A 14,180-nucleotide genomic window follows, 5' to 3' on the forward strand; every position below is an offset into this window, starting at 1 on the left:
CAGTGTTACTGGGGTGAGGCGTCTGTATGTAGCAGTGTTACTGGGGTGAGGCGGCTGTATGTAGCAGTGTTACTTGGGTGAGGCGGCTGTATGTAGCTGTGTTACTGGGGTGAGGCGTCTGTATGTAGCTGTGTTACTGGGGTGAGGCGGCTGTATGTAGCTGTGTTATAGGGGATGAGGCGGCTGTATGTAGCAGTGTTACTGGGGTGAGGCGGCTGTATGTAGCTGTGTTACTGGGGGCGAGGTGGCTGTATGTAGCAGTGTTACTGGGGGTGAGGTGGCTGTATGTAGCTGTGTAACTGGGGTGAGGCGTCTGTATGTAGCAGTGTTACTGGGATGAGGCGGCTGTATGTAGCTGTGTTACTGCTGGGATAGTGGAAAGGAAGCAGGAGGACGTGTGTGTACGCTACACTTAGTGGGGGCCTCCACCAGATTTTGCGCCCAAGGGCCCCCACCAACCTTAATCCGGCCCTGGCCATGAGCATTTGGATGGGTAAGTGGTTTTTCTTTGGCCGGCAGAACTCTGTTGGTCTCCAGAGAAGGATTAGTTCCTGGTCTCTGTTTATACTAATGCAATTAATGCTTCCAATTTCTGATATCACTTTCTCCCAATAGGGTTTTATGATTTGGCAAGTCCATCAGAGGTGAAGCAGGGTTCCCTCCTCCTTGTGACACCTCCAACAATTGGGGGACAGGTCTTGGTTTACCGAATGTAAAAATGCAGGTGTTTTATACAACCGTGAAAGTAGCTTGAAAGAGCTCAAGACCTGCTTTGTCACTGTTTCACTCAGTGTCTCACCTAGTTCCCATTCCCATTTTACTAGATAGTTAGGTTTGTTCAATAGCTGTAAGGAAGATAGCTTTTGGGATAGATATCTGACAAATAGGGTATTAGGTTTGCCGACGTGAGTGGAGATAGAATGCTCAAAATTAATCTATCCTGCCTGAAATTTTCCCCTGCCTTCTACGAGCCCTCGAATCAGAATCCCTAGGGATCCCTCTTGAGAATGGATATTCCCAATACCCCATAAAAGGAGTTTTTTTTTTTATTAGTGGTGAGTTGTGCTCTTGTCTAAATCTAGGTAAAGATTTCTGTGGGACTGACATACTAATTCTACTCATCTTTTGAGCTGCATAGTTCTATAGCACATTAGGAGGTTTGGGAGGTTTATACCTCCTGCTGACCTCTTAAGCGATAACAATTGGTAATTCACCTGGGTTTTTTCCCCCTGTCCCTTAGAAACCTAGCGAACAGCCATTGTATTTTATTAAAGTATGAAACAGTAATTTAAATAGGGGCAGTCTAACAAAGGTTGGTAGTTCAGCTCGAAAATGTTTGATGGATCAAGTGGGAGTCTCATATCGAGATATTTAATGTAGTCTTCCGTCCACTGCAACAATGTTTTTATTTTATCAGAGTCTGGGGGATTGTAATGTTTAGGATCTCTGGTTTCCCCAAATTTACCTTAAAAAATTAAAGAGTCCCAAATTACTTAGACACTTTGGTCAGGGATTACAATGAGGTTGGAGGTAAATATTAATCCCTTCCCGACATTTGACGTAGTATTACTGCATGGCGGGACGTGTCTTCCCGCAATATGCAGTAATGCCAAGTCATGCTTCTTAACGGAGCCGACGCCAGAAGCTGCTTTATATTATAGCCGACACCTGCCTCTAACACCCGCGATCAGAGATTTCTCCGATTGCGGGTGTTAACCCCTAACCCGCCGTGGTCGCGCTGACCACAGCATGTCAGCGACATTTAATGAGAATCGTCTGAGGGCTCTGATCGCAGCCCGGGATCTGGCCCGGGGCTGAGCGATCCTCTCCAGCATGCTCAGTGAGTCACATAATACAGTGTAATACATCTGTATGAGGTGAAGAATCGCTTGTTCAAGCCAACCTGTAAAAGTAAAGAAAAAAAGTTAAAAACATTAATTAAACACACTTTTTAATAAAAAGAATGAATTAAATAAAGTTAAAGTCCCCTAAACACAAACATTCCCTATACACATCTAATAAAGTAAAAAAAAAAAGTTATGTGCACCAAAATGGTACCACTGAAAAGGACAATTCAACACATAAAAATAAGTCCTAAACCAGCTCTGTCAACCAAAAAATATTAAAGTCATATCTCCGAAAAGATGGCGATGCAAAAACAAATGAGATTTTCTTTATATTCGTTTTTTTCCAGTAAAATTGTAAAAATATATAAAAGACTATATAAATGAGGCATCAACGTAATCGTAGTGATCTATAGAAAAAAAAAATAATATAGTATTTTTAGTGTACGGTGAACGACCCCAAAAAGATACAAAGAAAAGAAACCCAAAATTGACAATTTTCTTTTCCTCCATACATTAAAGAGTTAATAAAATCTCATCCAACAGCTACAGACCCACTAAAATGAAGTATTTGTAAAGTGCATCTCATGTCGCAAAAAATAAGCCCTTATATGTCCAAATTGGCAAAAAAAAATAAAGATTGTATAGCCACTATAAAGTGACAATGAATAATCTGCTCTGAATGGCGCAGCTTCCCTTGGATGCCCTGGCGTGTGCCCATACAGTAGGTTACCACCACATATGGGGTATTGTTATACGCGGGAGGAATTGGGTATCAAACTTTGTGAAGCGTTTTGGTATTTTATCCACTGACAATTTGTACATTTTATGAAAAACACATTCATTTAGCCCAAAAAATATTTTATTTTGAAATTGCATCGGATTTTGTTTTAACCCCTGTAAAACAATTAAAGGGTTAACAATCTTCATAAAAGTTGTTTTACGTACGTTGAGGGGTGTAGTTTCTATAATGGGGTAATTTATTGGGCTTTACTTTTATTTAGGCCTCTCAAAGTGACTTCAAACCTGAGCAGGTCCCTCAATAGCAGGATTTGAAGTTCAAAGCCCCATAACATCTTACAAAAAATGAGAGTATGTTTAAAAAACACGTAGGCATAGAGAAGACATTTGGTGAATGTTGGTTATTACGTTTTTTGCTGTTATGACTATGTGTGGAGAAAGTAGAACATTTTGAATTTCGAAAATTGAGAATTTTTCCAAATTTTCACCAAATATCTGATTTTCTCATAAATAAATGCAAAACATACCACCAAAATTTTTAAACTAACATGAAGTACAATGTGTCACGAGAAAACAATTTCAAAATCACTTGGATATGTTAAAGCGTTCCAAAGTTATAACCACTTATAGTGACACATGTCAGATTTGAAAAAATGGGCCGTGTCAGGAAGGTGAAAAGTGGCTTCAGCCTTCAGGGGTTAACAGATCATCGGCAAAAGCCGCAGTTTTTTGATGATGGCCTACGGCTTCCATGCCTATGATTGATCGCTCCATCTGTATAGTCTGAATAGTGTCTCAATAATAAAGTTAAACAGGTAAGGGGACAACGGGCACATGCTCTATCTTTTCCCTGGTGTGCGGCCGTGCACCGCTGTTTCCTATGGAGGGCGGAGGGGTCACCTCCTCCTCTCCATCACACGGCGTGCATACCGCGTGTGAATGCACCCTTATGTTGACACAGGTGGGTTTGCTAGATACTTTTTAAAGATAGATAGTATTTGTGCTGTTAATGATACACCTCATACAAAGAACACATTGATTAATTTGTAAGTTGAAGGTCTGTCACCAAATAATGTTTTAAATGCTGACTAAAAGTATCTTACTAAATAAATAATTATAGGGTATCCCTATCAAAGGGTACATACATTTTTGGTGGGCTGGTGGATGGCTCTGCAGGTGGGCTTGCCGCTGTGCCATACGGGTGAGCGGCTCTGTGGTTCAGTGTGCAGTGCAGGCAGGTGAATACACCTTGCATGCGGGCAAGAAGCTCAGCAGGCAGCTGTGCGCTTGGCACAGTGTGCAGATGGGTAGGTGTGCTGTGGGGGTAAGTGATCGGCTCCGCAGGTGGGCTGCTGACAGTGTACCTGAGCAGGCTGGGGGGCGGCTGTGTGGGCGGGCAGCAAGCCCCTGTTACTGCTGGGCTGTGATGGGCCAGGAGAATGGCATTAATACATTTTTGTTCCGCTGTCCATCCCGGGCCCCTGCTGCAAACATGGCTGGTGTTACGCCATATTGCAGCAACCACCCACCTTGTATGGCGAGGGCTTATCCCTTGAGTCCTCTCCATAAAGCAGCAGCCGTCGTATGGTGCACTATTGCGTCACACATCAGTAAGGGGTTCAAATTGCAGCAGCCCTGTCTTAAAGCAAACCTGTCACTAGGGTTGTCATTATTTGCTGGTGACAGGTTCCAATAGCTTATACTAAGTTGAATTCATATTACTTGGCTCCCTGTCAACAGCATGTGATGAGTCCCTGGAAAGAGAGCAACTACAGCCTGTGTGTGCCTGTGTCAGTCTTCTCTCCTCATCACTTATCCAGCTTCTTTCCCCGTCCCCACTTTCTGTCATGTGCATTGAGTAGACGGGTGAGAGAGGGGGATGGTGTGGAGTAGAGGAAGAATCCATGAAGAGACACAGATACACACCTGATGCCACTGCCTATTCTCCGGGAATCAACACATGCTTGTTGGCAGGGAGCCAGGTAATGTGAATTAAACTTACATAAAGTATTGAAAGGGCAAGGGCATTTTCAAAATCAGCATAGCAGAGGCTATTGGAATCTGTCACCGGCTAAAAATGACATTACTTGTGACAGGGTCGCTTAAAAGCCAAGTGCCTAATGAAAGCTATTTTGCTCCTCCTGGTGGTGACTGCATAGGCACAGTCAGAAGAATTTGTTAGTCATTTTTTTTTATCATTGAAAAATATGGTGTACAATATGAGCACCATATAAGGCAACCTTTTCATGCAGCTTTTGTATTGTGCTCAACTGCACTTTGATGAATTTATTAAATGCATGCATTTTTAAATGGCATTTTCACAGTCAGCCTGTCCTTAAAAGGCTGTTTAGATACAGGGTTGAACTGACCCGGTGGGGTGTCGGGGAAAGCACCGGTGGGCCACGACACCTGATGACTCCGCCCCTTTGTAACATTGCCTCTGCCCCCTTGTCACGTTGCCTCCGCCCCTTGTCACGTTGCCTCCGCCCCTTGTCACGTTGCCTCTGCCCCCTTGTCACGTTGCCTCCGCCCCCTTGTCACGTTGCCTCCGCCCCCTTGTCACGTTGCCTCCGCCCCCTTGTCACGTTGCCTCCGCCCCCTTGTCACGTTGCCTCCGCCCCCTTTTCCCATCGGCACTTCAACTCTGTGCCCGATGGAGTAGCAAGCAATGATGATGTAGAGAGCTCCACATGAGTTCTCCACATCATTATTGTGCCTCTCTGATGCTGTGTACATCAGGTCAGCAGGCGCGATATGATGACATCATGGCCTGCCGGCCTGTTGTACACAGCATCAGAGAAGATGAGGAGCTTCTGAGGACCGTGGAAAGGTGAGTTATGTGGTGTTTGTTTTTTTAACTATGTTCTAAAGAAGAGAGGGGGCCACATTAAGAGTGGGGGAGATGAGGGGGGCCCACAAAATCATGGGGAGATAAGAGGGGGCCACATTAAAAAGAGGGAGATGAGGGGCCACAAAAAAGGGGAATAATGAGCGGGGGCCCAGAAAATGGGGGCCAACAAGATTGGAGAGGGCCACAATGAGAAAAAGTGGGGGATATAAGAGAGGGAGATACCAGGGGGCTATAATAAGAGTAACATATACAAAGGGGCTACAAAAGGAGAGGGAGATGAAAAAACCACAAATGAGAGGGGGAACAGAAGATGGAGGGTGGGCAACAAGATATGGGGAGATGAGCGTGGGTTGGAAAAAGAGGGGGAATACAAGGAGCAACATTAAGAGAAGGGAGATGAGAGGTGGCAAAGAAGATGAGGGGGCCCAACAATGAGAGCAGATCAGAAAAAGAGGGGGATATACCAGGGGGCTCACCAGGGGCGTCGCTAGGTCAAAAGATCCGGGGCTCGTGCCCCGGATCTTTTGGCCAGTGCCCCCAATCTCCTCGGGTCAGCAGATCAGAGATTCCTTCCCTCTCTCATCAAGATCTGTGTCTGAGGACACAGATCGTGATGAGAGCGAGTGCAGGCGCTGCTTTCCCCTGCAAGGACCTAGCCTCCGGGAGTTCCATGCATGACCTGCAGGGGAAAGCAGCGCACAGAAAGAGAGAGAGCTGTATCAGTGAAGTGAGAAACATGATAGGGACTAGGAAAGGGGGATAACAATGTGGGCAATGTGGGGCACATTGTTTACTGGGGGCTGTGTGGAGGGACTGTGTGAGGCACATTATTTACTGGGGGGACTGTGTGGGGCACATTATTTACTGGGGAGACTGTGTGGGGCACATTATTTACTGGGGGGCTGTGTGGGGCACATTATTTACTGGGGGCTGTGTGGGGCACATTATTTACTGGGGGGGCTGTGTGGGGCACATTATTTACTGGGGGGGCTGTGTGGGCACATTATTTACTGGGGGTCTGTGTGGGGCACATTACTGGGGGGCTGTGTGGGCACATTACTTACTGGGGGGCTGTGTGGACACATTACTTACTGGGGGGCTGTGTGAGGACATTACTGACTGGGGGGCTGTGTGGAGCACATTTACTGGGGGTCTGTGTGGGGCACATTATTTACTGGGGGCTGTGTGGGCACATTACTAACTGGGGGGCTGTGTGAGGACATTACTTACTGGGGGGCTGTGTGGGCACATTACTTACTGGGGGGGGGGTGTTTGTGGGGCACATTATTTACTGGGGGGCTGTGTGTGGGACACATTTACTGGGGGGCTGTGTGAGGACACTACTTACTGGGGGGCTGTGTGGGCACATTACTTACTGGGGGGCTGTGTGGGCACATTACTTACTGGGGGGCTGTGTGGGCACATTACTTACTGCGGGGGCTGTGTGGGCACATTACTTACTGGGGGTCTGTGTGGGGCACATTACTTACAGGGGGGCTGTGTGGGCACATTACTTACTGGGGGTCTGTGTGGGGCACATTACTTACTGGGGGTCTGTGTGGGCACATTACTTACTGGGGGGCTGTGTGTGGGCACATTACTTACTAGGGGGCTGTGTGTGGGGCACATTACTTACTGGGGGTCTGTGTGGGCACATTACTTACTGAGGGGCTGTGTGGGGGACATTTCTTGAAGCGTGTTCACACGTGGCACTAGGACAGGCCTTGGTTTGATCACATATATTTTCCAGTAATACACATGTGATGGGTAACACGCACCTGGTTTTGTTTAAATGCAAGACAAAGTGTGAGCGATGCCTTACAGTATTTGGGGAGATTGTTAGGGGCAGCAGGATAACACTGCCAGGGAACAAAGATAATACTGGAGTGCAAAAAAGAGGGAGAGCCAAGTGGGTGCGCTTGTAACCAAAATAAAATGAGATCTCCAGATATGACGGAATTCACACTATTTATTGATTAAACATAAAAATCCAGTGGTAGGGAACAAAGATGTAGGGACAATGAGGAACATAAGATGTGATGATGGGGATTTCTCCTTTGTTCTCTGTAGCTGTATATACCAGAAGTAACCTTGTTATTGGCACAACCACATGTGAGGGGGTTATGTACAGGAGGGGGCATTAGAAAGTGCATTACACATGCATTGGGGCCCGTGCCCCGGATCTTTTACCACCCTAGCAACGCCCCTGGGGCTCACAATAAGAGAGGGGGAGATGAGGGGCTACAAAATGAGGGGGGGGGGGGGGGGGGTAAAAGGAGATCCACAATAAGAGGGGTAAATAATTAGAGGGGGGAGAAGAGAATGGCCACAATAAGAGGGGGGATGAGAGGGGACCCACAATTTTTCATTGTGGTTTAAAAATGTACTGTACATACTCTAACCTAATATTAAAATAAACTACTGGGAAAACCTATAAGCCTAGTATATAGTCTGCCAGCTCATACCCCAGGTATATAGCCAGTAGCCCCTACCCCCCAGTATATAGCCAGCCAGCTCATGCCACCAGTATATCTCCAGCAGCTCCTACCCCCAGTATATAGCCTGCAGCCTTTGCCCCCAGTATATAGCCTGCAGCCCCTGCCCTCACTATTTAGCCTGCAGCCCCTGACCTCAGTATATAGCCTGCAGCCCCTGCCCCCAGTATATAGCCTGCAGCCCCTGACCTCAGTATATAGCCTGCAGCCCCTGACCTTAGTATATAGCCTGCAGCCCCTGACCTCAGTATATAGCCTGCAGCCCCTGACCTCAGTATATGGCCTGCAGCTCTTTCTCCCTAGTATATTGCCTGCAGCCCCTGCACCAGTATATAGCCTGCAGCCCCTGCCCTCACTATTTAGCCTGCAGCCCCTGACCTCAGTATATAGCCTGCAGCCCCTGCCCCCAGTATATAGCCTGCAGCCCCTGACCTCAGTATATAGCCTGCAGCCCCTGACCTTATTATATAGCCTGCAGCCCCTGACCTTATTATATAGCCTGCAGCCCCTGACCTCAGTATATAGCCTGCAGCCCCTGACCTCAGTATATGGCCTGCAGCTCTTTCTCCCTAGTATATTGCCTGCAGCCCCTGCACCAGTATATAACCTGCACCCCCTGCACCCAGTATATAGCCAGCAGCCCCTGCCCCCAGTTTATAGCCAGCAGCCACTGGCCCCCCAGTATATAGCCCACTTTCCCTTCCTGCACAGTATATATCCTCCAGCCCCCATCCTCAGTATATAAACTGCAGCCCCTTCTCCCAGTATATAGCCTGTAGCCCCTTCCCCCAAGTATATAGCCTGCAGCCCCGGCCCCCAAGTATATAGCCTGCAGCCATGCCCCCAGTATATAGCCAGCAGCCCCTGCCCTCAATATATAGACTGAAGCCCCTGCCCTCAGTATATAGACTGCAGCCCCTTCCCCCCAGTATATAGCCTGCAGCCAGTATATAGCCTCTAGCTCCTGCCCTCAGTATATTGCCTGCAGCCACTGCCCTCAGTATATAGCCTGCAGCCCCTTCCCCCAGTATATAGCCTGCAGCCCCAGACCTCAGTATATAGCCTGCAGCCAATGCCCCCAGTATATAGCCTGCAGCCAATGCCCCCCCAGTATATAGCCTGCAGCCCCTGCCCTCAGTATATAGACTGCAGGCCCTTCCGCCCAGTATATAGCCTGCAGCCAATGCTCCCCCCAGTATACAGCTTGCAGCCAATGCCCACCAGTTTATAGCCTGCAGCCAATGCCCGCCAGTTTATAGCCTGCAGCCAATGCCCTCCAGTATATAGCCTGCAGCCAATGCCCCCCAGTATATAGCCTGCAGCCCCTCCTCTCAGTATATAGACTGCAGCCCCTTCCCCCCAGTATATAGCCTGCAGCCAATGCCCTCCCCCAGTATATATATCCTGCAGCCAATGCCCTCCCCCAGTATATATATCCTGCAGCTCCTGCCCCCAAGTATAAAGCCTGCAGTCCCTGCCCCCAGTATTTAGCCTGCAGCCATTGCCCCCTCAGTATACAGCCTGTAGCCCCTGCCCCCATATCGCTTGAGTTATGATGTCAGCTGCTCGCTGACATCATAGTGTGTGTCGAAGGGGATGCACACACTATAATGTCAGAAAGCAGCTGATGTCATGATGAGAGTGAGGGACCGCAGGGAGACACGGAGCATAAGAAATAGAGGACCTGTCGGGGGGTGTCCAAAGGTGAGTACATATTTAGTATGAACTTGGCTTATACTCGATTACATATGGTACCTTAATATTCCCATGTAACAGTAGGTGGGCCCCCAAAATCAATTTCACTGGTGGGCCCTTGGTCCCCAAGTCTGACCCTGTTTAGATATTAAAATCTTTTAAGCTGAAAACTTTTCCTAGTGTATATGCTAAGTGCAAGGGCTCACATGCAATATGCACATTAACAGTCATTAACAGTCATGATTTATAGTTTTGCCATAGGAAATTTATGTTTTTAAAGATCACAAATTCTTGTATTTTTCTCTTTAATTAAAGGAGGTGATATTAATCGTGCCGACAAAGATGGAAATACACCATTACATATGGCTGCAAAATATGGCCATGAATTTTTAATTACTACTTTATTGTCATATGGAGCAAAAGCAAACCTGTAAGTCTTACTATAAAGATGTTTTATAAACTGTGAATGAAGCACTTGTAAAGAGAAACAGTATATTTTTCTGTTTTTCAGTGGTGGTATCCATGGTATGTTCCCATTGCACTTGGCAGTTTTGTATGCACATTCAGATTGCTGCAGGAGGCTGTTGTCATCAGGTAAAATCACCATGTTGGTAGTGATGTTATTTGCTTTTCTTTACAATAATTATTCAAGAAATATTCATATATCAACTATATAATGTTTGAAATGCTATAGCTGCACTTTCCTCAGGGTCTGACTGGAAGGTGTCCAACACGACCACCTGCTTTTTGAGGTGGAGGGCACATTCTCAGTACGCATCGTGTGACCCCAGTGGCTATGGAGCACCACGGCGGTCACTTTTTGTGTGCCAATAGAATTTACAGGTGACACCAATTAGCTGGTACTGGGTGGCTGCTTCCCGAAGAACAAATATCTAGGACTGGTAGTGTAAGGTAACACAGTGAGGCAAAAAGGTATTTTAACTTAACGATGTATGATGCAGGAACTGCAAATTGTATTGAGGCTGTGCCTTATGATATTGCTGAATGATGCAGGAACTGTGTACTAAGACTGCACCCTTAAAATTTTTATGGCAGAGATGCGTCCATGCGATCAGCTGGCCGTTGCACACTATGTCGTCTTGAGTGGCAGCATAGTGAGCGCCGGCAGGCAGATCACGTGGACTTGGCTCCGCTGGCTGTTACAGCAAAGAAAAGAAAGAAGAGGAGCTGCAGGGACCGGAGCATGCACCAGGGATCGCCTGAAGGTGAGTATTTAGGTTTTGTTTTTTTATGTGCTTGGCAAACTGCAGGCTGGCTGTATACTACATGGGGCTGGCAGGCTGTATACTACATGGGGGTGGCTGGTCGTATGCTACATGGGACTGGCTGGCTGTATACTACATGGGACTGGCTGGCTGTATACTACTGGGACCTGACTGGCTGTATTCCACTGGGGGCTGACTGGCCGTATACTACATGGGGCTGACTTGCTGGCTGTATACTACATGGGGCTGGCTGTGTACTACATGGGGCGGGCTGGCTGTATGCTACATGGGGCTGGCTGGCTGTGTACTACATGGGGCTGGCTGGCTGTATACTACTGGGGTCTGGTTGGCTGTATACTACATGGGGGCTGGCTGGCTGTATACTACATGGGGGCTGGCTGGCTGTATACTACATGGGGGCTGGCTGGCTGTATACTACATGGGGGCTGGTTGGCTGTATACTACATGGGGGCTGGCTGGCTGTATACTACATGGGGGCTGGCTGGCTGTATACCACATGGGGGCTGGCTGGCTGTATACCACATGGGGGTTGGCTGGCTGTATACTACATGTGGGCTGGCTGTATACTATTGGGGGCTGGCTATATACTACTGGGGGCTGGCTGACTATATAGTACTGGGGGCTGGCTGACTATATAGTACTGGGGGCTGACTATATACTGCAAGGGGCTAGCTGGCTATATACTGGGAGTCTGTGACCAATGCATTTCCCACCCTCATCTTATACTCAAGTCAATAGGTTTTCTGAGTTTTTGGTGGTAAAATTAGAGGTCTCGGCTCTAAGTCGACTTATACTCCAGTCGACTTATACTCAAGTATATACGGTAAATAGGTCTAAGACTGGTATTTGAACTTAAAGGGAACCTGTCAGCAGAATTTGACCTAATAAATCAATACCAATATGCTGTCAAGCAGTTGAACACCTTCCAGATCATGTTTCTTTCATGACCCTGTGTGCTGGCACCATCCAGAAAATCTACTTTGAAGTGAGATGTAAATTGGTTGTATATAGTCAAGGATGTGGAGATTTTAACACTGAAGTCAAGCTCTCTCTTCTGCAGAAGGACCACTTCACTGTGATTGCATCCGGAGACATCACCAGATCTCCTGAAGCCCAATGCATAATTTATATCCCAGAGTTCCAAGCTCCCCAAATTGACTGCAGTGTTCATCTCTCCTCATTCTTGACATTATACAAGCAGTTATTCATCTTGGCAATATTCTGGTATTAAGCCAGTTGCTCAAGGCAGTTTCCCTTTAACACTGTATGATGAAGGAACTACAAATTGTACTGAGATTGCGTATTTAATATGTTGTTCTTTAATGCTTGACCTGTTATGAGATTACTCTTAAGATATTGCTTGAGAATGCTGAAACTGTAAAGTGTATTGATACTTTGCCTTTAAGACAGAGGCATAGCTAGGGGCTCAGCATGGGAAGGAGGCAAAACCCACCTAAGTGGGCACCTTACCCAGGTACATTCCAGTATACAGTAACAATATGGTGGTAGATACTGGTTATACTAAGCCCTCTTTATTAATAACCACAGAATATAGCAATGCAGTTACTTAGAAGAGACATCTCTGAACTCATACACATTTCCTGTCTCTTCAGTCTGACCAATTCCGCTCTGATTTCTACCAGCGTTATCTTGGATTTGTTAAACAGAACCTGTCAGGTGGATTTGAGACACTAAACTGCCCACAGCTCCTTATGGGGTGTTTATCCTGTCTCAGTACTTCAATGAAGCTGGAATAACACCCCCGGCAGTGAAGCCAGGGTGTAGTACGCCAGCTTCACTAGCAGCACTGCGCCAGTGATGAGAGCCCAGGATCGGGATTGGTATAAACCATTTTTTTTTAATGCGGTCATGAACAGTAACTCCAAACCTCCAGCCCATGTGGACCTGTAGGTGGTTTAGTGTGCTAAATTCATTTTCATTTTTTCACATTTGGTTTTCTTACCGGAGACAGCAACCAAGTGTATCTAAAGGTATTTATACTTGCAATAACTGTAAATTGTGATGGGGTATATTGTTAGTTAAATCTTTTTGACATTCACATTTGCTTATCTAGACATAGCAAAAGTGCGGCCTAATTAATAGCAGGGTGTGGCTATCTAATAAGCAGCCTTTATAGACGTCTGTGGTCAGCCTGTTCGGTGATTTTGCAGTCAGACCTTGTTGCAAAGAAAGAAGCAGCTTGATTTTGGCATCTTAATCTTTGAAAAACAAGAGGTTAAGGGACTTAAGATAGAGGGCCTTTAGGAGGTAACTGCTAAATTATTATGGTACTATTATGTGAATTCTACTAAATCTCTTTTCTTCTGTACTCCCTGTTACTTCATAAGTGCCATTGTTACACAGTGAACATCCTGTGCCATGTATGCTTTCCTTGAGCAACCTTTCGAGGGGACATACTGCTGTGTGGGATGTGTAAAATTTGCTTATCCGGAAGCAAATTTTAAGGCTGTGGGCAATTGACAATATGGAGAAGAATTTGCTGCTCCTTGAGCACAAACTCGCTGGGGAAGATAAGTGTGGGGATTTAAGTATGGAGGTTCAGAGTGAGGGGGCAGCTAGTAGAGGGACAATTTGTAGAGAGTCTAGTTCTTATCTGATGCACCCCAATAGGTTTGTCAAGCTGGGGGATGTCAGCACATGGAATGGGAGGACAGACAATGTCAGACAGGAAACAGAGCAATCTGTCACAAAGACCATGCATACTGAAAAGTGTGTTGTTTGCTTGGTGCTGGGGTTCGGCATGTTGCGGATCGGGTTGGCAGATTACTGGGACAGGCTGGGGTGGAGGCAGCAGTCATGGTCCACAGTGGCACTAATGAGAAAGATGTATTTGGAATGAAAAGGATTTCAGGGCAAGTACCTTGAAGTTAGTTTTCTCTGAAATGCTGACTGTACCATACGCCACAACAGAAAGGCAGTGGGAAATTAGGGAGTTAAACATGTAGCCCAGAAGTTGGTGTAGGAAGGAGGGGTTTAGGTTTATGAAGAACTGGGCTGACTTTGCTGTTGGCTACAGTCCCTACAGTAGAGATGGGCTGCAACTCAATGAGAAGGGTGCAGCTGTTTTGGGGGGAAAATGGATAGAAGGTTGGAGGAGTGTTTAAATTATAGACCTAGGGGCAACTACACTTGTACAGAGCAAGAAAGTGTAGATAGGAAACTGGGGGGAGTCATGGTACATAGGAGAGCAAGGGGGCTGGGGAAAAACTAGTGAATAAGAATAAAAGAAATAGGGATAGCCAAAACCATATAAAATGTATGTATACTAATACCAGAAGCCGCACAA

The 14,180-nt window shown here is 46.4% G+C and overlaps 1 protein-coding gene across 3 annotated transcripts in view; it reads left to right on the top strand.

Moving 5' to 3' along the window:
• Positions 1-14,180, top strand: part of ANKRD44 (ankyrin repeat domain 44) — a 377,775-nt gene that overhangs the window by 75,506 nt on the left and 288,089 nt on the right. For all 3 annotated transcript variants that reach the window (XR_011849377.1, XM_072120895.1, XM_072120896.1), the window contains exons 10-11: positions 9,942-10,056; positions 10,138-10,220. Coding sequence is in view for 2 of the 3 variants with exons in the window: in XM_072120895.1 (XP_071976996.1) it covers positions 9,942-10,056; positions 10,138-10,220 (198 nt within the window). In the remaining variant the exon portion in view is untranslated. The remainder of the gene's footprint in view (positions 1-9,941; positions 10,057-10,137; positions 10,221-14,180) is intronic.

Source organism: Engystomops pustulosus, chromosome 8 (assembly GCF_040894005.1).
Source record: "Engystomops pustulosus chromosome 8, aEngPut4.maternal, whole genome shotgun sequence".
Taxonomy (NCBI): domain Eukaryota; kingdom Metazoa; phylum Chordata; class Amphibia; order Anura; family Leptodactylidae; genus Engystomops; species Engystomops pustulosus.